The sequence below is a fragment of the Setaria italica genome, chromosome VII (genome assembly GCF_000263155.2).
Source record: "Setaria italica strain Yugu1 chromosome VII, Setaria_italica_v2.0, whole genome shotgun sequence".
Lineage (NCBI taxonomy): Eukaryota > Viridiplantae > Streptophyta > Magnoliopsida > Poales > Poaceae > Setaria > Setaria italica.
In genome coordinates this window covers 23,349,151-23,371,197 of record NC_028456.1, presented here as the reverse complement: position 1 = coordinate 23,371,197, position 22,047 = coordinate 23,349,151, and the positions used below count along the sequence as shown (strand labels likewise).

General features: G+C 46.8%; 4 protein-coding genes and 2 non-coding genes across 6 annotated transcripts in view; 3 read left to right on the top strand and 3 right to left on the bottom strand.

Annotated features, from left to right (window-relative positions):
* The first annotated feature begins 1,331 nt into the window (after positions 1-1,331).
* On the top strand, positions 1,332-8,252 carry LOC101753198 (transcription factor bHLH128). Its single transcript, XM_004978034.2, has 6 exons — positions 1,332-1,971; positions 5,465-5,802; positions 6,328-6,450; positions 7,193-7,258; positions 7,402-7,470; positions 7,798-8,252. Exons 1-6 carry the CDS (start codon positions 1,596-1,598, stop codon positions 7,858-7,860), a joined length of 1,035 nt encoding a protein of 344 aa, XP_004978091.2. The 5' UTR covers positions 1,332-1,595; the 3' UTR covers positions 7,861-8,252.
* Positions 8,253-8,693: 441 nt separating this feature from the next.
* TRNAL-UAA lies at positions 8,694-8,776 on the bottom strand. Its single transcript has one exon. It is a non-coding gene; the product is annotated as a tRNA-Leu (tRNA).
* Positions 8,777-8,870: 94 nt separating this feature from the next.
* On the top strand, positions 8,871-14,198 carry LOC101775607 (U-box domain-containing protein 6). The gene is made up of 6 exons (XM_004975964.3): positions 8,871-9,345; positions 10,392-10,466; positions 10,970-11,155; positions 11,387-11,494; positions 11,807-13,101; positions 13,193-14,198. Exons 2-6 carry the CDS (start codon positions 10,416-10,418, stop codon positions 14,040-14,042), a joined length of 2,490 nt encoding a protein of 829 aa, XP_004976021.2. The 5' UTR covers positions 8,871-9,345; positions 10,392-10,415; the 3' UTR covers positions 14,043-14,198.
* Positions 14,199-14,423: 225 nt separating this feature from the next.
* On the top strand, positions 14,424-18,180 carry LOC101775203 (DNA-directed RNA polymerases II and IV subunit 5A). The gene is made up of 4 exons (XM_004975962.3): positions 14,424-14,815; positions 14,908-15,087; positions 15,171-15,284; positions 17,767-18,180. The coding sequence occupies exons 1-4, from the start codon at positions 14,615-14,617 to the stop codon at positions 17,890-17,892; spliced, it is 621 nt and encodes a 206-aa protein (XP_004976019.1). The 5' UTR covers positions 14,424-14,614; the 3' UTR covers positions 17,893-18,180.
* TRNAF-GAA lies at positions 15,924-15,996 on the bottom strand. Its single transcript has one exon. It is a non-coding gene; the product is annotated as a tRNA-Phe (tRNA).
* A 1,847-nt stretch (positions 18,181-20,027) lies between the features above and the next one.
* The window catches only part of LOC101786927 (probable inactive receptor kinase At1g27190), an 8,251-nt gene continuing 6,231 nt past the window's right edge, over positions 20,028-22,047 (bottom strand). Inside the window, exon 2 of the mRNA XM_004978033.2 lies at positions 20,028-22,040. Within this exon, the coding sequence (XP_004978090.1) occupies positions 20,398-22,040 (1,643 nt within the window). The 3' untranslated portion in view covers positions 20,028-20,397. The remainder of the gene's footprint in view (positions 22,041-22,047) is intronic.

Here is a 22,047-nt window from a genome sequence, read left to right as displayed (position 1 = left end):
CCCCCCCCCCCCCCCCCCCCCCCCCCCCACAACTTGGCGATAAAAGAAGAGGGCCAGTTGCCCATTTGCATCCGGCATCTTCCCAGGGGGGATGCACCATGGACACACACCAGAGAGGAAGGGCGCACGTGCTTCTCTCCTTCTCGATCTCTTGATGAAATGGCAGTGTGCCACGTCTTGTCACACGCCTATCTACCGCCAGTAGCTAGCCTCTCCTGATGGTTTACTACCGCCGCAATCTGAAGAATGTAATTCCGGTTGTGTGCGGCTCAGTTTCCGGTTTCGCTGTGCGTGTGTGTGTGTGGTTTCGGGGTCGTGCTTTCACCGTGTTTTGCTCGAGAGGAGGACTGATGAACATGCAGGTCGTTGCTGTCTGGCCTGTCGGCATGCATGCATATCCGAGAGGCAGTAGTACAGAATGCAGTACACTGTCGATGCGGCGCGAATGTCAAGCGACTGTCGATGAGGCACACGCAGTGTAGTACAGAACGCAGTACGCTGAACAACAACGCAACTTGCTGTCGAGAGAGGAAAGCTCGTGGACATTGTGTCCCATCATCATGGGTCCTGGAAGGCTGGAATTTCCACGTTAGCGTGCAAAAGTTTCAAGCGGCTGATATTTGAACCATGAATACACCGCGACTGCGCGTGCGTTCATCGTCTCCTCTGTGGGGGAGTCAACCCCCACAGTTTGGTCAAGCCTCCTGGCGCTCTCAATCGCCGCACGGAAAACTAACGCCACAAGTTGCCGCCGATCGACCACCTACGAGCGACAAGTTGCTGCGGGTTGCTGGGAGGAGAGACCACCTACTCACAGTACAGCAAGTTGCAATGCGCTCCCAGCCGATGGAGCTCGCTGGGTGTCGTCGCGTGAGGTGCACTGAACCCGTCAACCCGCGGCGCCGTGGCCGCCAGCGGCCGCTTCTGGCTTTGGCCTCGGTTTGCCGGTCCCGGCTTTGGCCGTGGGTTTCCAAATGCGTGCGCGGGGTCCGCCCGTCATCGGCCGCCGCGGTGCCTCGTAGGCGGCCACCTTTCCCTCCTTCCCACGCCGCGCGCCCCACTTGCCGCTTTGAGCAAGGCGAAGAGAAGAAGAGGCCAAGCCAACCAAGGCCGGAAGGCACGACGAGCCCCAGCCGCAGCGCGCCACAGCTCAACACGCGACCACCACACGCCCCCGGGCCCCCGAGAGAGGCCGAGAGCCCCACCACCACACACACACACACACCAGGGTCAGGGGCTCACGGCGGATCACGAGTCACGAGCGCAGTGACCCGAGCCCCCGGAGCCCCGTATATTTTTCCCTCCCGGCGACGGCGCGACGACAGGTCGCGAGCCACCAATCCGGTCGCTTCCTCGCACGCACACGCGCAGTCGCGTGTTTGGTTGGTTGGTTGCTCTCAGGCTCAGCTCGCTCGCTAGTTTGGCTGCGTTCGCTTGGCGGCACGCAGAAAAGCAACACCTCCCCACCTCATCAGACCTAAAGAGGCTACCGCGTGAGGCGCGACGACCGGAAAAGTTCGAACAAGCTAGCTAGCTGCCGCGCCCGCGCCGCCGAACGTGGGTGGGGAGCGCGCGCGCGCGCGCGCGCGGCGGGAATGGACCCGCCGCCGCCGCCGCCGCGGGCCCGGTTGCGCTACGGCAGCGGCGGCTCGGCACAGCAGGGCGGGCAGCAGTTCCCGTTCGTCGTTGACCCCACGGAGGCGGCGGGGGCGGCGGCAGTGAGGGCGTTCTTCCCGGCGCCTGACGGCGGGGAGCCGCCGCCGCCGTCGTCAGGGGACCGCGCGCCGGGGCAGGAGCGGTACGGCGGCCATGGCGAGATCTCGCTGGGGCACGGGCAAGGGGTGCATCATCATCGCTACCACCAGTTCGGCGTTGAGGGGAAGCAGCTGGACGGCGGCCCGGCGGCGGCGCCGCTGCCGCGGCACAGCAGCTCGCCGCCGGGGTTCTTCTCCAGTCCCGTCGTGGATAACGGTGAGTGCCATTGCTGCTGCTCTCCCGTCTTTGTTTGTCTCCACCCGCAACAACATGAAACTGCAAAAACGTTGCTCTCTTTACTCTCTTCAAACTTCACATGATTCTTGATGAGCTAGCTATGTGGACTGAATTAATCTATGTCGTTGTGTCATTGGCATTTCGAACTTCCTTCGAATCTCGCTTTTGGAATTCTCTCCTAGATTTCTGTCTGACAGGAAATAACATCATCATTTTCTTTCTTTCGACCTGTCTGTCTTCTCCATTCTCTTATCCTGTCTGATATCGATTCGAGTGTCCTGAGTCCTGAGTCCTGAGGAATATTTCTGCCTCTGCAGAGGTAACATGAACGAAACCTCTCATCAGCGTCGATCCGAGCAATGTAGTAATCCAATACATTTGCGCAGCGGCTGCTGCATGCCTACTTCCTTATTCTTTACACCGCATGTGTGTTTATATAGGTAGAGATTTGAGCTTCAATTTTTGTGCTCTTCGTTCTTTCCGGGAGACGCAGCTGGTGGCGCAATTGCATTACTTGATTTTGGGGGTAGTGGCATCCTGCTCCATTTTAATTATATTAGTGGGCAAAAAGCTATTGTTAGCGCATGGTGGATAGAATGTTTTTCTTGCCCAATTTGGAAACAAAAACATTTTACTATATATTTACGGTCAGAGGCAAGCTTGATGTTTATTTCAGACTTTTGTTAATGACAATAGGGCATATATATGCATGCTTTATTACCTTTTAAGAACAAAATTCAAGTGTCATAATTTACTCCAGATGCTCATTTAGAACACTCTCTCGACAAATATAACTATGTTTGACAAGATCATGCGTATATCTATCCTTGTGATCCACCATAATGTATGTTAGGCTTTGTTCAACGCTTGTCCCACACAGATCACATGCATTAAGGACCCCTTTGGTTGTAGCAAAGGATCGACCATCCTGAAATCCTATGGAATGACTCGGATTATTGGAATTTTGAAGAAAATCTAACATGAGAGCCACTCTCTTGAAATCGTTCCTCTGTGCCTATTTCCCTTTTTTAATTCATGCATTGCATCCAAACACTCCAACATGCAACTTCAATCATGTGTTCTTCCTGTTCCTGCGTTTTGGGAATCCTATGATCTCAAGAGGCCCCAACCTGTAAAGTTACCAGTTAGTTCATCAGAAACTTATAGAGGTTCTCTTTTTTAAAAAAACAAATCAATATAATACACGTGCAACTGGGTAGTTCATTCATATATATGTTCTTATTGTTAAACCAAATTTGATTTGGCAGCCTGCTGATTTCATACATTGTATCCGTTTTTCTTTTTCTTTGGTTCATGTGGAGGCGTCACATTGGAGTTGCCTGAAACCGGCTGGCTAGGAAAAACTAGGGGCTGCATATTTACCATGGTTTTCCATGGTAGGACCCTCTCTTTTTTGCATAGAAAAGCGTGGGCTCATGGGTTTGTGGATGCAGTAGCCATCTCTTGCGTACCTTTTCTTAATTCAGATTTTGCTTACCCGTACGTACTTGAACGTATAATCAAGTTATGCATAGCTGCTACTTGCACCAGGAGGTTGAAGTCTCTGCTCTCCGCTTTTGTCTAAGTTGAGCCACTCCTAGTGGCTACGTGGGACTACATGGGACCACTAGCCGTGTAATGTCTATCCTCTACTAGATATAAAAAATAATATATTGTAGCAATAAATTATACCATACGTTATAATTTAATATCAACATCACGATTGGACACACCTACCACATTTTCAAGATACTATTTTAGAATGGGAACTTTGCAAATAATAGTAATTGTCAAATAACATAAAAGCTATCGGAATATTTTGGCTACGTATACACTTGTCACATCTAAATTTCTCATTCACAATTGTGAACTTATGTTGTAGAACAAGTTAATAGAATCATAGGAACATCAGATTTCTCGCTCATTTGTAGTTATTTTACAAAATAACTGCTATTTTTGCACATGTAGTTTGTCCAGTTGTTTTCCTCATATATACTCCTAGCTAGGTCACAAGTTGTGATATTACTGACCAATAATTATTGATACAAAGAGATTATTGATCACTTTTCCTTAAATATAGGAGGCAGAATGAGTTGTCGCAAAATCAGTGACTCGAAATGCAGTGGCAAAATGACTACTCTATAGAGATTATTGATCACTTTTCCTTAAATAATTAGAAGTTTAGAACACTTGTGCAGTATGGATGCTTTGCATGGGGCCCAAACCGCTCACTATAGATGATTCTGAGTCGTCCAAGACCCAAAACAACTTGCTCTGAGTGTGTCCAAGTAATTCCCACTTGACTGAATATATTAGGCCCCACTGACCTTTGCACGCGGGGACCAGCATGGCTGCGATGCTGTCGCATGTCTAGGTTCAGCTGACCTCTCCTTGCTGACGCCGGCACATACATGACACACCGGATAAGAAATTCATCATAAGTTCATAACTAGGGTCTAGGGGCATACTGTGCAAATATTTGTGCTGCGTGGATATTTTCAGGTTAAAATGACTTAATATTAAGTTCGAACAACAGGCTGTGAGGTTGATGAAACTTTTCACAGAAATAACAATAGATTGGAAGGACCCAAAATGCAAAGCTCGTTTGCACAAATGAGATACAGTGATTTTTTTCTCGTCTTTGGTAAAAAAACGTGTGGAATAACAATTCTAAAGCTTCATATGTAAAGAGTATGTATGCCAAATTATACAATTAATGAATTAAACTCCTAACTAAATCTGAACTCTGCATCATACTAACTATTTTATATGTATCACATGTATGTCAGATGATTAGTCTGATTTTAATTAACTTACAGCTGCATTATTTAGGAACAAACGTGACCAGCCTCTTCCAATGAAATTTGATCAACTTATTGAAGATGTTGTTAACCATATAAAGTTAAAGCTATATGATGCCAAACAAATGGAGACAACATATAGCTGATTAGAAGTTATCACTACAAGAAAGTTGAAACTAATACCAAGTTCTACTGCCCCTTTTCTGCAGTGTGAATGTGATTTAATTTACAAATATATTAGGACTCATTAGTTGCAAGGTAAGATGTTGGGATGGACAGTTGAAAGCATAGTAGACTCGTATTTTTTTGCCAAAAATAATTTCGGAACTAACATAGGAAGTTCATTTTAATAATTGAAGCTGTGGCACATTTTTTTCGCAAAAAATAAACTATTTTCATGAAACCTAGTTAAATCAGTTGTATATGCATGTGTTTATAGAACTCTGAATTATTATAGTAGTGAAGTAGGGGTTGGTCTCAATATATAAAGTTATGCTGTCAATATGAGGCTTAACTTTGGGGAACGTAAACACTTGCCACTTCTCTACTTGCTTGTTATACATACAGGCATACAGCGTGTATAAAATTTAGCTACTTAACTCAGTATTAGTATTTCCTGAACACAATCAGCTATGACAGATATCTTGACTCTGTTTTATCTATGGAAGCAGGTTTTCCTAGTGCAAGAGCTGGAGTTGGAGTTGGTGGTGATGTTCACCATGCAACGAGTAGTTATCACAAGAAGATGAAGTCCCCCATGAACCTAGCCGGACAAGGAACCCTCTCTCATATCTCAGAGGATGGAATTCCAGATCTCACCAATAATGTGTATGGTAGTGGCCACTCTGAAGAGAACATCACCACCAACAGTGTAGCACGCTCCTCTAATGGGTTCTCAATTGGAACATGGGAGGATTCAAATTCTATTGTGTTCTCCAACCCGGCAAGCAATGCAGGAATACACAACAATGATGACATCATAGCCAGCCTTAGTAACTATGAATTACAGGTACTATCTGTCATGAAATTGATGTTAATTTTCTTGCCATTAATTATGATGGTTATTACATCCTTACTTGTAATTTCAAGAAAATTAGAACCCATTAGAGAAGTACCTGTAATTCATAATTACTAAGGCAAATTCTTTCAGCAAGTATATATGTTTTACATATGTTCTGCATGTCCTTGCTGAAAGGATTTTCTTGAAAGAATTCTGGACATATATTATCATATTCATAAAAGAGAATGTGAGAAAGCCACACTGGATATGCTGACATGATATCAGTAATTGCACGTGTTTTACAATCCTCCTAGTCTCCTTCTAATATACTCCTATATAAGCAAACATGCTAGGCTTTTGGTAGCACCTCTCACAACCTTTCTTCTATTAAAAAAAATGCACGATGTGTTAAGGTGTCTGAAATATCAGTTAGATGAGGTTATACTGATCTACAAGTAGTCAGAGCCACGAAGAAATTAAATTAGTTGTGTGTAGCACCTGCATGATTTCATGTTAATGGATCTGTGCATGCAGTTTGGCGCGACGAAGGAGACGTCGGGCATGGATAAATACCTGCAGATGCAGCAAGATCAGGTTCCATTCAGAGTACGAGCCAAGCGTGGATGTGCCACGCACCCGAGGAGCATTGCAGAGCGGGTATGTATTTAAACATGGTCTGTTATTCCAAATCCCAATTCCCAAGATCATCTTCTTGGTATACATGATGATGCCATGCATGCGGTGGTGTAGTAATATAAGAAGTTTTCATGCAATGTGCTGTGCTAAAGGAAACTCTGAAACAAGGCATGATAGCGGAGTACCTCGATCAGAATATATAATAATAGTCATACTGTCTTTCAAGCTAAAGATGATCTTCTGCATCTTGGCACTTGCATCCGTTTTGCTTTTGGAGAGTATTTAAGGTGGTGTTTGGTTGGCGCAAATGTAACGTAATCTGATTACTGAAGCTAACGGATCCCATTACATATGTTTGGTTGCGGTGGTTTGTAATCAATTGAAGCTGTAATTGAATTCCTTACCTAAATAATATCTATACAAGCTTGTTACCCCTCCTCCCTCACCGTAATTAGATATAGCATCCACACTGTAATCTGATTACATTACCAGAGTGCAACCAAGTAATCAGCCATTCCGCCACCAAATACTGTAATCTTATTCTCTTTGCGTTTATGTTACCTTAGCATGAACACTATCTAAGTTTAATTTGGCTGTGTTCGGCTGGGCTACAAATAAACCGCAGCTAGCTTTTTTTTATTGTTTGAACAGTAAAAACTGAGAGAAGTAAAAAAAAAAAGCCGGCAGAACAGCCGGCTACGGCTTATTTTGGTTTATTCGAACAGGCCCAATCTCAGCAGGCATGTGATTAATGATTTTGCAGGAGCGAAGAACAAGGATCAGCGAGAAGCTCAGGAAGCTGCAGGCCCTTGTGCCTAACATGGACAAGGTGATCAATTGTAAACAGTACCCGTGCTCGTAGATATGATGTCTTTGTTTCTACATGTAGCTGTTTGTTATTTAGCCTATCTTTTCGAATTTACAGGCATCCACATTTCAATCTTAACTTTTTTGTTCTTTAAAATGTGGCAGCAAACGAGTACGGCGGACATGCTGGACTTAGCAGTTGATCACATCAGAGGACTTCAGAGCGAGCTGCAGGTATGTAGATACGTGATCCGATCCGCTTACACTGTCAGAAACAAACGAGCCTGTCATGCTACTTTGATTCGCAACTGGCCAACTGCATTGTTTAGAGAGGAAAACACACACGAAACCGTCGGATCGTGCAGCTCCATGGTTTCAGCATCACAGTGGGCACCCCAATAGTTGCACAGTGATCTTGTTCAATCTATCCCAAGTTCATTATGCCTTCGTAGACTTATAGAAGTGATCAGTATTCTGTACAAAAATCTGCTTTAGTTTCTAGCTACCTACCTGCAAGTCTGCAACAGGGCAACACTGAATTTTTCCTATACCCACTCGCAGGCCCTGAAGCAAGACAAGGAGCAATGCACCTGCCGCGGCAATCATCATCCATCAGGGAGATAACATTTGCTACAATGGGTTCTTGACCGCTATATACACAACGGCATTGCGCATTTGCCGGACAGCATGAAAAGGTGGCTGCTGGCATATGTACTTCGCTCACCACAAGAAAGCTGCTAGGATATATCGTCTATCGTCCAAGGAAGGTCCAACCTTGATCGGCAGACTGGGCAAGAGCTTTCGTATTCATTCAATCTAGTGTTTAGCTTCAAGCTAGAAGTAGCTCTTGTGTTGTTTCATATGGACGAGCAGAAGTTTTTTTTAAAAAAAAATCAAGGAGGAGTAGGGGAGGCTTAGATATTGCAAGATGACTTAGGCTACTCTAAGTTGTAAGGAGCTACTATTTCAAGATTTTTCCTTGCGAGTTCTGGCTAGCTGTGGTAGATGCTATATTGTGAATTTTTTTGTTCATATTCTGCAAAATATAATAAAAAGAAGAAGAATAAAAAATAACACACTCGTCGCAAACCAAAGGAAAAATGAAAAAAATGATACTATACTGGCTGCAAATTGCTAGCCGTGGTGGATGCTAGATTGTGAAGTTTTATTTTTCATATTCTGCAATAAAATGAAAAAACATAATATACTAGCTGCAAGTTATGAATGAAAAACGAAAAATTGAAGCTACTACTATTTCAAGAATTTTCCTTGCAAGTTCTTGGTAGCCGGGGTAGATGCTATCTTGTGAAGTTTTTTGTTCATATTCTGCAAAATATAATAAAAAGAAGAAGAATAAAAATAAATAACACACTGGTTGCAAACTAAAGGAAAATGAAAAAAAAAAGAAAATATACTGGCTGCAAATTAGGAATAAAAAGAAAAATTGAAAAAGTGACTGCTGGCTGTGGGGTTCGAACCCACGCGCACTTCAGTGCAGAAGATCTTAAGTCTTCCCCCTTAACCACTCGGGCAAACCAGCTGATGTCCTAAAAGTTAACTGGTATTGTTTATAACTAGTATCACCCGCCGCCGCCTCCACCCGCTCTAGCGCTCTCTCACCCCAGCCGCCCCAGCGGCCTAGGCAGTTGCCCCTTGCCCGCTCCCCTTCCCGTGGCCGCAGCTGCACCTGCCCACGCGGACCGCCGCTGAGCACGCGGCGCCACGCCGTCGCATGCTGGCTGCTTGGAGTCAATGGGGTCATGGCGCGCACGGCATGCAGCGGCGCCCATTGACTCCGAGCAGCCAGCTCCTCGCTGGTTCCGCGAGGGGGGCGGGAGAAGAGGAGCCTCGTCCCAAATTTAGCCGGAGCGGCGCGCAGAATTTCCGGACCCCGACGACAATGGCAGTCTGCAGCCTTCGGGACCGTCAGGGCGCCATTCGCGGCTCAACACGGTGCCCAGGCATTTCTCATCGTCCCCTTGTTCCCCTCCCCGTGTTTTGTTCCCTCTCAAACAGCGTCGCCAGGGTGGGCAAGGAGCCCGGTCAACGAAGCTGTCGAGGTCATGGAGAGATTCAAGGCCTGCTCCTCCTCCACCTGGTTCGCCTCTGGTATGATTATAATATCTCTATTTGCTTCTTCAGCCTGAACCGATGCATTTTTCTGAATGTTGGTATCGGATTGCAATGTCTGTTGTCTTTAGGCATGTTGGTTTGTCAGAATGCTGAATTTGTTCTTCGTATCCAAACTTTTTGGCAATAGGCAGTACAATTCCTTCAATTAAACAGCAAATACTGCTAAATTTCATTGTTAAATCATATAACGTGTTGTGCTTGCCCTCTAGATTCAAAAGTATGCAGCACTGGGTCATGTTTGGATTCGTGTACCTCAAAAGTTAATGCAGTTTCACCAATTTCTTTCTTCAACATATGGCCAAATTGTAACTAGAATGTCTAGCCTGCAAACCCTACCCTTTGTTCTAGAAATGTATGAACTTTGGTATAAGCGATTAAAAATTACCTTGTGTATGTGTGCCTGTAATAAACGAATTTTTATCTTACTTTAGCTGATCAGTGGGCAGCATATGCATTTGAATCATTGTCCATATATTAGCTGACAGTTCTGTTATGACAAACTGCCCTGTCTGGCTCTCTCGCAAGCCATGGATATGTTGCCTTCACCTATTCCTGGTGATGCTTCCTGATGATGTTCAATTAGTTTGGAGCTGCAGCTTCGGACAGTTTCGGTGTAACTGCTGATATGTTTTCCTTTCAGGTCCTAATGTCATTGACGTTGTAATTAAATAATTAATATAATATTCGAAGCCATTTTTTGTTACCCTCATTTCATTGAAATTCATTTTTATTTGCATCAAAGTTTGCTCTTTGTCACAAGATATGTGTCTTCTCTTTCATCTTTGTGCAACTTTTGCACTTCATATGTTAGTATACTTTTGCTGTTGTAAAAAAATATAGCTTTTTTAAAACCAGTTTGCATGCATGGTGATGGTAATGGATTCGAGATTTCTATTAAATGATGGAACATACAATTGCAGGATACACGTGAACACTATTTTTCTTGATTCGACATCACATATCTGCGCTTAGCACTAATTGCTTTAGGTGGACTGAAATTGACCCCATCCTTCTCTTGCCAGATGAAATTTGACTAATAGAACACCATGGAGAGACTTGAGGTCGACGGGGACTTTATTGTCGGTGGCAATTGGAAGGTAATCCACTTGATGTCTCATTTCACCTAACGGCGATAATGCTTATAATGTTGGTGTGATTGGAGTCCTGTTGTTTGTGTGACTGTTTTTATGCATAGGGACGTTACAGGAGTACAGGACACAGATATAGTACTTACATTCTACTGCCTTTGGTGCTTGTTTATTTAAGTCACTTCAGTTTTGAGAATACAAGTTCACCCTATTAAGTATTACCAATATTTCGACCAAAAATTTAGGCCAATCATATTAAATGTGTTTATGTGAATATTATGAAACAATAAGTCGGTAAGAGTGTGTGATAGATAACAGGACTGTAGATCTTTCCCTTTATTTTCCTCTATTTCCTATAAGTCGGTAAGTGTGATAGATAACAGGACTGTAGATCTTCCCCTTTATTTCCTTCTATTTCCTGATGTTTTCTTACAAAATATCCTTTTCTTATTTAATAATGTTAGGTATTAGGATGGTAGACTTAGTTGGATTGTTCTTTGCCTTTTTTGCAGCTACATGGAGCACTATGCAACCAACTTTACACAGTAGTGCATGAAGTTTTGGATGCCATTACTGCCCTTGAGACTACAAAACCAAGATGCAGTTCTCGACTCCTGGCATTGAGTTCCTTGAGCATAGCTGTTGAAAAAGCCAAGAATTTGCTACAGTATTGCTCAGAGTGCAGCAAACTTTATTTGGTATATAATCTTCGTATGTGTTATATATTTCCTAGTTTGAGAAATGAGAAGTGATAAAGGAATAAAGGGTGGATACATGAATTACTTTTGTAAATCATGTAACTAATGCTAGTTGGATAACAATATAGGTGCTTGGCAAATTTGCTAGCTGTCTTTCATGAAAGAGAACAAGTTTTGACAGTTTTTTGTTTATTATTAAATGCAACGTGTTTACTTAACACTGCGTTGCAGGCTGTTACAGCAGAATGCGTTCTAACAAAATTTGAGAATTCAAGACACGCACTTCTGGAAAGTCTTCACCAAGTGGAAGAAACGATTCCGGAAGCAATAGGTTCTAAGGTTATCCATAATCTTGCATAAACTTGGTTTTGCCAGCTATTTTGTTGAACCATATATATTTAGAACTTCTGCTACAGATTCTAATGGATCCTAATGGCTTCGTTAATCCTCAGGGGATTACAGTTTTGCATTATTTCTCTATTGCAAGGATCTAAAAAGTACCATAGTCTTAGCATATTTCAGTGTTATATTCAAAACCTTAATACCTTTGATATGGTCTCCTTATTGATGAAGAGATTACTGATGCATGCTACAGCCATTAAATGTTTCATCTCGATTTAACTTAGATACTGTTTTCTCATGGAATTGCAGATCACTGAGATTGCACAAGAGCTGGATAAAGCTGATTTTTCTTTGGACCAGTCTGAAAAGCAAGTTGGTGACGAAGTGAATCATCTAATCCAGAATGAATCAAAATTCAATGGGTTCCTTGATGAGAATGAACTTGAATTTTTCCGCCAAACTGCTTTCCGGGCTGGTATTACATCATCGACAGCAGCTCTTACTGAAAGAAGGGCACTTAGAAAGCTGCTTGAGAGAGCCCATGCAGAGGAGGACATAAAAAAGGAATCAATTGCAGCCTACCTACTTCACCTCATGAGGAAATACCCGAACATATTTAAGAGAGAAATAACAGATAGCAGTAACTCCCAGTGCTCAAGCCCTTCTTGTTCCTCCAGTTCACTGTCCAGCTCAATTGGTCTCCATCGTTCACTGTCCAGCTCAATTGATCTCCATGGGAACTGTCAGGCACTTGAGAGGCAACTTCCAAGGGCTGGCTCCTTCAATTTGAAACAGATTAAAGGGTTATCAGGGAGCATGCCATTGCCACCTGAGGAATTGAGGTGCCCAATCTCCTTGCAGCTTATGTATGAGCCTGTTGTTATCGCATCTGGTCAAACATACGAACGAGCTTGCATTGAGAAATGGTTCAACAGTGGGAACACAACCTGCCCGAAAACTCGCAAACAGTTGCCCCAGCTCTCGGTGACACCCAATTACTGCATTAAGGGTCTGATAGCATCTTGGTGTGAACAGAATGGGGTTCTAGTTCCATCTGCAGCGCCGGAATCTCCCAAGCTAAAATATTTGAGGATTTCATCCCTGAGAAGTAGCACATGTCTGGTGACTAATGGCGTTAACACGGTTTTGTTTGAAGACACAAGTGCAAAGGATGACGCCAAGTCAGACAGTGCGGTTATTGTGGAGAAATTCTCTCGTCAGAACTCCACAGAGGCCACATCCAAGATCCGTGTAGATGAAGTCACTCCAGAGAAGTGCTCGGCCACATCTGAGATATGTGAAGTTGAGGACTCTGTGATTAAATGGTCTAATCAGAACTCTAAGGAGACCGTGTCTGAGATATGTGAAGAGTGGCTGCGTGTGTTGAACAAGAACAATGATGAGAGTATAGACGAGCGACATAAGTTGGTCGAGCAGATCAGGCTCCTGTTAAAGAATGACGATGAACTTAGGGACTATGCTGGTGCTAATGGTATTACTGAACCACTCATCCATTTTCTGAAGATGGCTATCTTCAGAGAAGATGTGCAATCTCAGGAGGTTGGCACAATGGCTCTGTTCAATCTTGCTGTCAGCAATGACAGGTAAATATCAACTTTGCTTTGTTGCTCAATCATAACTAAACGACTTGAACTCAGTTGCCCTCATCATTTCACCTCTGCGTTTTGGATGCAGGAACAAGAGACAGCTGCTCTCAGCTGGCGTTATCCCCCTGATTGAGCAGATGATACAGAAACCTGAAACCTGCGAGGCTGCCATCGCAATGTATCTGAACCTCTCCTGCATCTCCGAGGCGCAGGCGATCATCGGTTCAAGCGACGCCATCCCTTTCCTCATCGAAGGCCTGGGGGAAGACTGCTCCCGGAGCGACACCTGCCGCCTGGACGCGCTCCTCACCCTGTACAACCTCTCCCTGCACGCGCCGAACATCCCGTTCCTCATGGCCTCCGGCATCATCGAGAGCCTCCGCGCCGTGCTGGCGCCGTCGTCCTTGTGGACGGACAAGGCTCTCGCCGTGCTGCTGAACCTGGCGCTGACCCGCGCGGGGAAGGCGGAGATCGCGGCCGACGCGGCCATGGTGGGCACCATCGTGCTCATCCTGGACAACGGCGAGCCCGGCGAGATGGAGAAGGCCGTGTCGTGCCTGTACGTGATCTGCAGCGGCAACGAGGGCAGCAGCCAGACGGTGCTCCAGGAGGGCGTGATCCCGGCGCTGGTGTCCGTGACGGCGAACGGCACGGCCAGGGCCCGGGATAAGGCGCAGCGGCTGCTGAGGCTGTTCCGGGAGCAGCGGCAGCGGGAGCTGGAGGAGATGCAGCCGCGGGTGCAGCTGCGCGAGGTGGCGAGCCAGGCGGCGGCCGCGCAGCAGCAGCAGCGGGTGGAGGAGGAGGAGATGGTGCTGGCCGTTACGCCAGCCGCGGCCGGCAAGCCGAGCGGCGGCAAGAAGCCGCGGCTGCGCAGGTCGGGGTCCAGGAGGTTCACCAAGGCCTTCACCTGCCTGCTCAAGAAGTGGAGCTTCCGCTGATGAGGATCGGCATCTCGGCCGGTGTAACTGTAAAATGTACTCCTCTGAATGTAGCATCATGGTAATGTCCACAGTAACACAGATGTCCATACCTTCACTAGCTGCACACCAGCTGTGATCTGAGTAAACGCGCTTTAATCAGGTGCTTGAGTTGAACTGAACTTCTGTTAACTGATAAGAACATTTGTCTCGGTCGGTCACAAAATGGGCTTGTCACGGCAGACGAATTTAGCCCATCCAGCCCGAATGAGAAAACCCCGGGAAAAAAAAAACCCAGCGAGGAATCAAATCCGCCTGCCTGTCGGCCCACCATTAACGATTAATGCGGCCCAATCGAAACCGCCATCACAGCCGAACCATCCAGAAACGGCTCGGACCCGTTGTCTCTCATCGCTCGGTGTCGCCGCTGCGTCTCCTTCCCCAAACGGCCAAACCCCCGCCCCAAACCCTACCCGCCGGCACCCGTGCGCCGCTCCCGCCTTCCGTCCCGCGCCGGCGTCTCCCCGGACCCGCAAGACCCCTCTCAGAACCCACCGGAGGGAAGCGGAAAAGTTGGCGGGAAACGGAGGGCGATGGCGTCGTCGGAGGGGGAGACGAACCGGCTGTGGCGCATCCGTCGCACGGTGATGCAAATGCTGCGCGACCGCGGGTACCTGATCACTGAAGCCGACATTGGCCTCAAGAGGGAGGCCTTCATCGACCGCTACGGCGACCCCGTCCGCCGCGACGACCTCGTCATCAACCGCTGCAAGAAGGATGACCCCGCCGACCAGGTCCCTCCTCTGTTCCGCTGCCCCTGCTTCGCCCCTTCCGCCGCCGCAGCAGCGTAATCCTAGCCGTGTCGTCTGTCGTCCCCCCCCTGCAGATCTACGTGTTCTTCCCGAACGAGCCCAAGCCCGGTGTGAAGACGATCAGGAACTACGTGGAGAAGATGAAGCAGGAGAACGTCTTCGCCGCCATACTCGTCGTGCAGCAGGCGCTTAGCGCGTTCGCACGCAGCGCCGTGCAGGAAGTCTCCCAGAAGTACCATCTCGAGGTCTTCCAGGTCCGCTCTCTGATTCCTCTTTACCGAATTGGCACTTGCGCTACTCCTTGCGAAAATGGGTGCCTGATGCTCAGGCTGTGCAGGAAGCTGAGCTTCTTGTGAACATTAAGGAGCATGTCCTAGTGCCGGAGCACGAGCTCCTGACACCAGAGCTGAAGAAGATGCTGCTACAACGATACACCGTGAAGGAAACCCAGGTCAGATAACTTTGCCTATTCTGTCCATGTTTATGAAAACATTGTCATTCTAAAATTTGTTCTTGTGTTAAACTCTTCGGGTTGAGTTTTTTATGTACAGTGTTTGCATGAAACAATACCTGGGTCTGCAAATTGGGAAAATGATTGTCCTTCCATGATTGCACGAAGCAACGAGATACTGAACTTTAAGCTATTTTCAGCTTGTCAGCCTGATAAATATTCTTATCAGTTACCTCATTGCAGTGGCGGAGCTAGGGGAGAAATCAGGGAGGGGGGGGGGGGAGGGCAATTCCAAGCTAATGATTAATCTGTTGTATATGCAAGGGAGTGTTGTAGTCCTAAAAATGCAATGAACAAGTAGAATATAGCAGCCATGTGTAAATCTGCAATTTTAAAGATGATTCATGTAAGAAAGCGCCCAGGCAAACCCATAATAAAGCTGATGAAAGCGAAGCAGAATTGAAAACACATCCAGAAATTTTAACCCTTTTCTAAAAAGAAGTGTTTAGAGATTTATCTACTTACTCTATACTATCTAGATTATTCTCTATACTACCTAGATTATTAATGAATATGTACCCCCAATCCATCTAAAGATATTTGTATCAATATCTATTCGGTAGATCCTTTTTTATTCTGTGCCAGGAACCAGATTTGAACTGGTGACACGAGGATTTTCAGTCCTCTGCCCTACCAACTGAGCTATCCTGACCCTTTCTTGTGCATCATCCTTGTAGAGTATTTGCATCTATGTCAATTAAAGGGACTAAAAAAATCAATAAAGTATTCCATTCCAAATTTGGAATGGGGGGGGGGGGGGGGGGGGGGGGGGAGTCCTTTCAAATAAAAAAGAAATCATCTATTAATGAATAGCATAGGATCCATTGAATTCTCGTCGCACTCCTTTGTGAAAGAAAGAGTAGAATGAGAAAGCTAATGATTCTTAACCCCATGATAAAAGAAAAAAAGGATAACTCCTATGGTTAGGATAACTCCTAGGGGGGGGGGGAGGTAGTCCTATCAAATAAAAAAGAAATCATCTATTTAATGAATAGCATAAGATTCATTGAATTCTCGTCGCACTCCTTTGTGAAAGAAAGAGTAGAATGAGAAAGCTAATGAACCTTAAACCCATTGATAAAAGAAAAAAAAAAGGATAACTACTATGGTTAGGGAATAAAAGAGGGTTTGGGTGGGGATAGAGGGACTTGAACCCTCACGACTTATAATAATTCTAGTTGGAGGCGGGTTAGACACATTCTAAATTAAATATACCTGGGGTCTAAACCCTCAGATCCCACAACAACAGAGTTCAAAAAATGCAATGAACAAGTACAATATAGCAGCCGGGTACTAATTAATCGAAGCCAAACGAACGCAGCTAATGAATAGGAGAGTGTTTAGTGTGTTGGAGAGAGCATGCATGTGGCCATGCAGAACAACAGATGTGCTCTCTAGTTTATGCATACATGCAGCCATGCAGGCGAGTGCTTTCTTTGGAAATTGCTCTATGACGGGGGGGCCATGGCCCACTATGGCCTCAACGTAGCTCTGCCAGTGCCTCATTGGGAACTGACAAAGCACATAAATGTCTATTTGATTTTAGTTAACTCACTGGGAGCTGACAAAGTGAGGCAAAATTGGCAATCTGCATTAGTTATATTAGATATGATCTAAAGAGCAAAAGAACTTGTTCCATGTATCGACTGGTAAAATGTTAGTAGAAAAATTTAAAGTGCCGGACCTGTGGATATAAATTTGAACCAGTGCATTGTATTATATGGCTTGGTTACCTATTCGTTTCCTAAAAGAGTATAAATTTGAACCAGTGCATTGTATTATATGGCTTGGTTACCTATTCGTTTCCTAAAAGAGTGGGTGAGAATGGGAGGCACCACAGAGCAGGAATCTTAAAAAGTTTATAGGCTGAACAAGATATTCAAATATGTAATCGGAGGATAATACCTTCAAAAATTATTAGCACTAGTCGACTGATAACTGATTTCAGTGCATATTAAGTTGGATAGTGTTAAGAATGAAATTTACTGACCAGTGGTGAAACTAGGGATGACTCTGCAATGACCACAGCCACATCTTGTGCTCCAAAGTTATTGTTATAGACCTTAATATCAAATAAAACTGCACGCTGTAGTGTAGTTTTCAACCAACTTGGCAGCCCTTATCATCTAGTCCTGGCTCTGCCCCTGCTACCGAGCTCATTTACTCGCGGAGTCTTTATCTGAGCAACTGGTTTCCTATAATATCATAAATCTGCTCCTTGCAATACCTACATTTATTTAAAGCATAATGTTCAAGGTGGTCTTTGCAAGTGTTAATGTCTTACTTCCATCAAGCATTACATGCCTAAAAAGGCTTTGCTTTGTGATTAGAAGAAACAAAGTCCTTGCATCCTAGTTACATCGCGACCTCTGCCAATGCCAATGCTTCGTGTTCTGATGATATCGAACTGTCTATGATGCAGCTTCCCCGGATTCAGATTACAGACCCAATAGCAAGATACTACGGCATGAAGCGTGGGCAGGTTGTGAAGATCATCCGTGCCAGTGAGACCGCTGGAAGATACGTCACCTACCGCTATGTTGTCTGAGCTTCGCTACATTCTCATGGCTTGAGGCTTCTGTCGTGAACATCAGCAAGTGAAAATTCTCCCCAAGTAGTTGCTAATCTCGTTGTGTACTTTGAAACATTGTTGCCTCTGAAAATCAGAAGCACCTTCGAAGGGCCCTCCCTGAGAACTGATTGGCATTATGCAGCTGTGTTCCATCTCATTTTTAGTGAATTGTTGTGTCGATTTGAAGAGGACAAGTTTTGACCTGCACCGACTTCCAGTTGCTAGGCTGCTTTGTGTCAATTCTGGAGGCAATTGTTTGTCTGACTGGGGGGTCTGGTTCCTGAGGTGCAAATACGAGGGAATCACATGCGCAGTCCTGATTTCTTGTTTACTTGTTCAGCCGAAGTGTCAATTGAGTTAATCGACTACTCCTAGCAAGTACTGCAAGTCTGCAACGGAATTACACGATCCTACATGTAGCGAGAAACTCGTCAGCTGCCAGTTTCCAAGCCTGCTGTCGATTTGGAATATCAAACTCGCATCCTTTATCACCTCTAGAAACCTTTCTTACGGTCATCGTTCTTGGTAAACTACTTTTGAAAGGCTCTCTGACCTACCTTAAGCCTCTCTTGTAGGGAAGGGCGATTTTTTCCGTTCTCTCTCTCGTGCGGTTGCGAGAGCCACACGGCAAGATTAGAATCCGGCCTGATCCGCCTCCATGGCCTCCCAGGAAGTCGCTGCCAGGGAAAAAGTCCTTCCTCCCCCTAAGTCAGTCAACGACGCCGACGGCGGCGACGGCGACATGCCCCCGCCCGCGTGCAAGGCCGATGGGCGCCGTGTCCTTCATCACTCGTATCATCTGTCCAAGAATATTCAGATCGCAACGAGGGCTTTGCTCCCGCTGTCGTGGTGCGGACTGTGCGCAGGCAAGGCAGGCAGAAAGAGGGACCACATCTGCGCCGTGGATAAGTCTCTCCAGTCTCGATCCGGGCGTGAATCCACCCACGTGTTAACCAGTGAAAAATCTGCGCAACCTTGCACCAACATAATCCATGCTCGCTCACGATCACACAATTCTTTCATCGTGTAGGTCCCCGTTCCCATCATGTGCATTGTGGGGAGGTCAGATGTTGGTCTATGAGGCCATGCACGGTCCTCACACTGCAGCGGATCCGCGGATGCCTTGCCAGCTGGTGAGATCACTCAACACAACTACTCAAGTACTCAACAGGCCACACAGCCTATAGAACCAGATAATCGTGCAACCTGAAATGCTAAGCAATGCCACAAGAAACCCAACAAAATGATGCGCACTACAAAGTACAAAGACAGTCAAATGGCTGGTTTTTACCACTAGCTTTGACCGAGGAGTTGGGTGCAGCTGTTTTTGTCTCCAGCCCGAGCCATTTGCTAGGCCACAACGTGCTGTTCCCAATGCGGACAAAACAACAGTAATACTCTAGTACAACGACTGGAGTGGCCAGCGAAGCACGTGATTCGAATTTCGATCCGAGCTGCAATCCTTTGTTTGTCCGCCTCCACCCAGGTAATTCCTCCCAAAGGGTAAAAAGATCAAATATCGTTGCTGTCACTTCCAGTCACATTTCAATTTGTCTCGATTCAACATGGTACTTCAGACTAGTCAAGGCACCGAATAGCCCTCGCTATCACTCGGTGAGGTCAAATTTAGAATTTAGCTGTGGCTGATGGCGACAACTATGTGTGAATTGCCATGTGCGCAGGGAATCAGGGATTGATTACCCTTTGTTATGTCACAGAGAGCTGACTTTCAAATCAAAGAAAGCATGGAATGACAGAATATAACAGGAAAGCCAGCTAGATAAGACTAGAAAATTAGCCGAAAGAACTGCCCCCACAAAGAGGTGATGTTGAAAGTTCCATTTTCTCCTGTCGCTGATGCTTCCAAATTAGAAAGGTTCAGAATATAGAGCAAAGACCAGACCACAACAAGTAGATGGCCCAAGGTTCACTAGTGTATAGCACACAGTTAGCAGCTTGTTGAAAGCTTAAGCATTCAAAGTTTCAAATAGAACATTTATAGCTACAGTATCTGGGCTCATGGGTATGCAGCTTCCTGACAGTTTAAGCATAAGAAATAGAACGTTTCTAACTACCCAAGGCCCAGATGATACTAACTGCTAAGATTCCAATTAAGGTAATGAAACTTTAAGTGCCAATCTAATGACTCAACAGCATGCTGGTTGTTCCAAGACGGAACATTGAAATGCGATATCAGGATTTAGGCACATCAAGAATTACAGTTCCATACAGATACTACAAGCACTAGCGGTAACTGAAAAGGAGATACAGAATTGCGAACCGATCTTACAGCTTACGTGATTATCGCATCCCGAGTTGATGCAACGATCAAATTGACCACCTGGCATCCAGCGATAACTTTGGTGCCTCAATATGGTTGGCTTACCAATCATTATGCCTCTGATCCTGTCATAACAAGGCTGTATAGCATCATTGAGCCTCACCAAAAGGTTTCACAATCCAATGCGCAATCGGCATCAGCTACATGGTGTCAGAATCTTCCTTGTTATAGGCCAGCGGGAACTCATCAAACTGCTCTGAGACATCACGGCCCTGTCCAATGCTCTTCAGAGAGTGGTAAGCCCGATACATTGAGTACCTCTCCTTCGGACGAGGCTGGGTACATGCAAAAGCTACCTTCAAGAACTCATCAATCTCCTTGTCATGGCCCTTTCCGCGCAATTGCTTATCAACAACATCACTGATCCTCCCAGAAGCCTTGAGCTGATTTACCCAATCCACCAATGTGCCCTTGAACCCTTCGCCCGTCACATCAGTTACCACAGCAGCAGCCTCCTGCCCACTCACAAGCTCAAACAATATCACTCCAAATGCATATGCATCGCCTTTCATTGTACCAACTGGATTGCTAGCATACTCTGGGGCAACATAGCCAAACTCCCCAAAGTCCCCATTCAGGAATGGACTAGTATCGCCACCCTCGCCAGGTGCCATCCGGACCAGCCTGGTGAGCCCAACATCCGTGATCCGAGCCTCATAATCCTCATCAAGAAGCACAGCACTTGCGCTCAAATTCTGGTGAATCTGCGGAACCTGGAACCCATGGAGCAGCCATGCAAGGCCTCTTGCTGCCCCAACAGCAATCCTGAGCCGTGTCGCCCAATCCAGAGGCGCTTCCCCTGGCTTCTTCATCACCGATGAGAGAGCCCCGCTCTCCATATGCTTGTACACCAGCAGCCTCTCATCCTCAACAACACAGAACCCCAGCAGTGGCACGATGTTGGGATGCCGCAGCTGCCCAATCCGCCCCATCTCTGCTCTGAAAGCCTTCTCCGAGAGCGGGCACGAGTGCAGGCGCTTGACCGTCAGCGCAGACCCATCCCGTAGCACGGCACGGTAGGCCGTCCCCGCCCGTGAGCTGCCGGCGACCACGATGTGGCTGGTGCTGAAGTCCTGCGTGGCCGCCATCAGGTCAGCAAGCTTGACCTTGACGATCGGCTTCTGGAAGAGGGAGACGGGGGCCAATCGGTTGTGCGCCGCCCGCAGCCTCTCCGCCCACCAGCTCCCGTCCTCCACGGCGGCGCCGCCCGACTCGCTGCCCCCGCGCCTCTGGCGGCGGTGGCCTCCCTTGCCCTTCTCGGTGTACCGCCAGAAGAAGTAGGCGAGGAGCAGCGACGCGGCGGCCCCGAAGACCCCCGCGGCGATGACGATGCCGAGGCCGGCGCCCCCCAGGCTGCGGAGGCCGCGGCCGCAGCGCGAGGACACGGGGTGGCCGCAGAGGCCCGAGTTCCCGGAGAAGGCGTCCTTGCTGAAGTTGGCGCCCAGCTGCGGCGGGATCTGGCCGGAGAGCCTGTTCCCCGAGAGGTCGAGCGACTTGAGGCGGTCGAGGCGCGCGAGGGAGGCGGGGATCTGGCCGGAGAGCTGGTTCCCGGCGAGCTTGAGCGAGTTGAGGAATCGGCAGTTCGCGAGCTCGGCGGGGAGCGGGCCGGTGAGCTTGTTGGAGGAAAGGTCGAGGTTGACGAGGAAGGGGACCCAGTCGCAGAGCGCGGGCGGGATCGAGCCCTCGATCGCGTTCTGGGAAAGGTCGAGCGTGGTGGCGGCGCGGCAGTACTGGAGGGAGGAGGGGAGGGAGCCCTGAAGAGTACGCCTTGTAGCGTGAGAGCCTGGGTC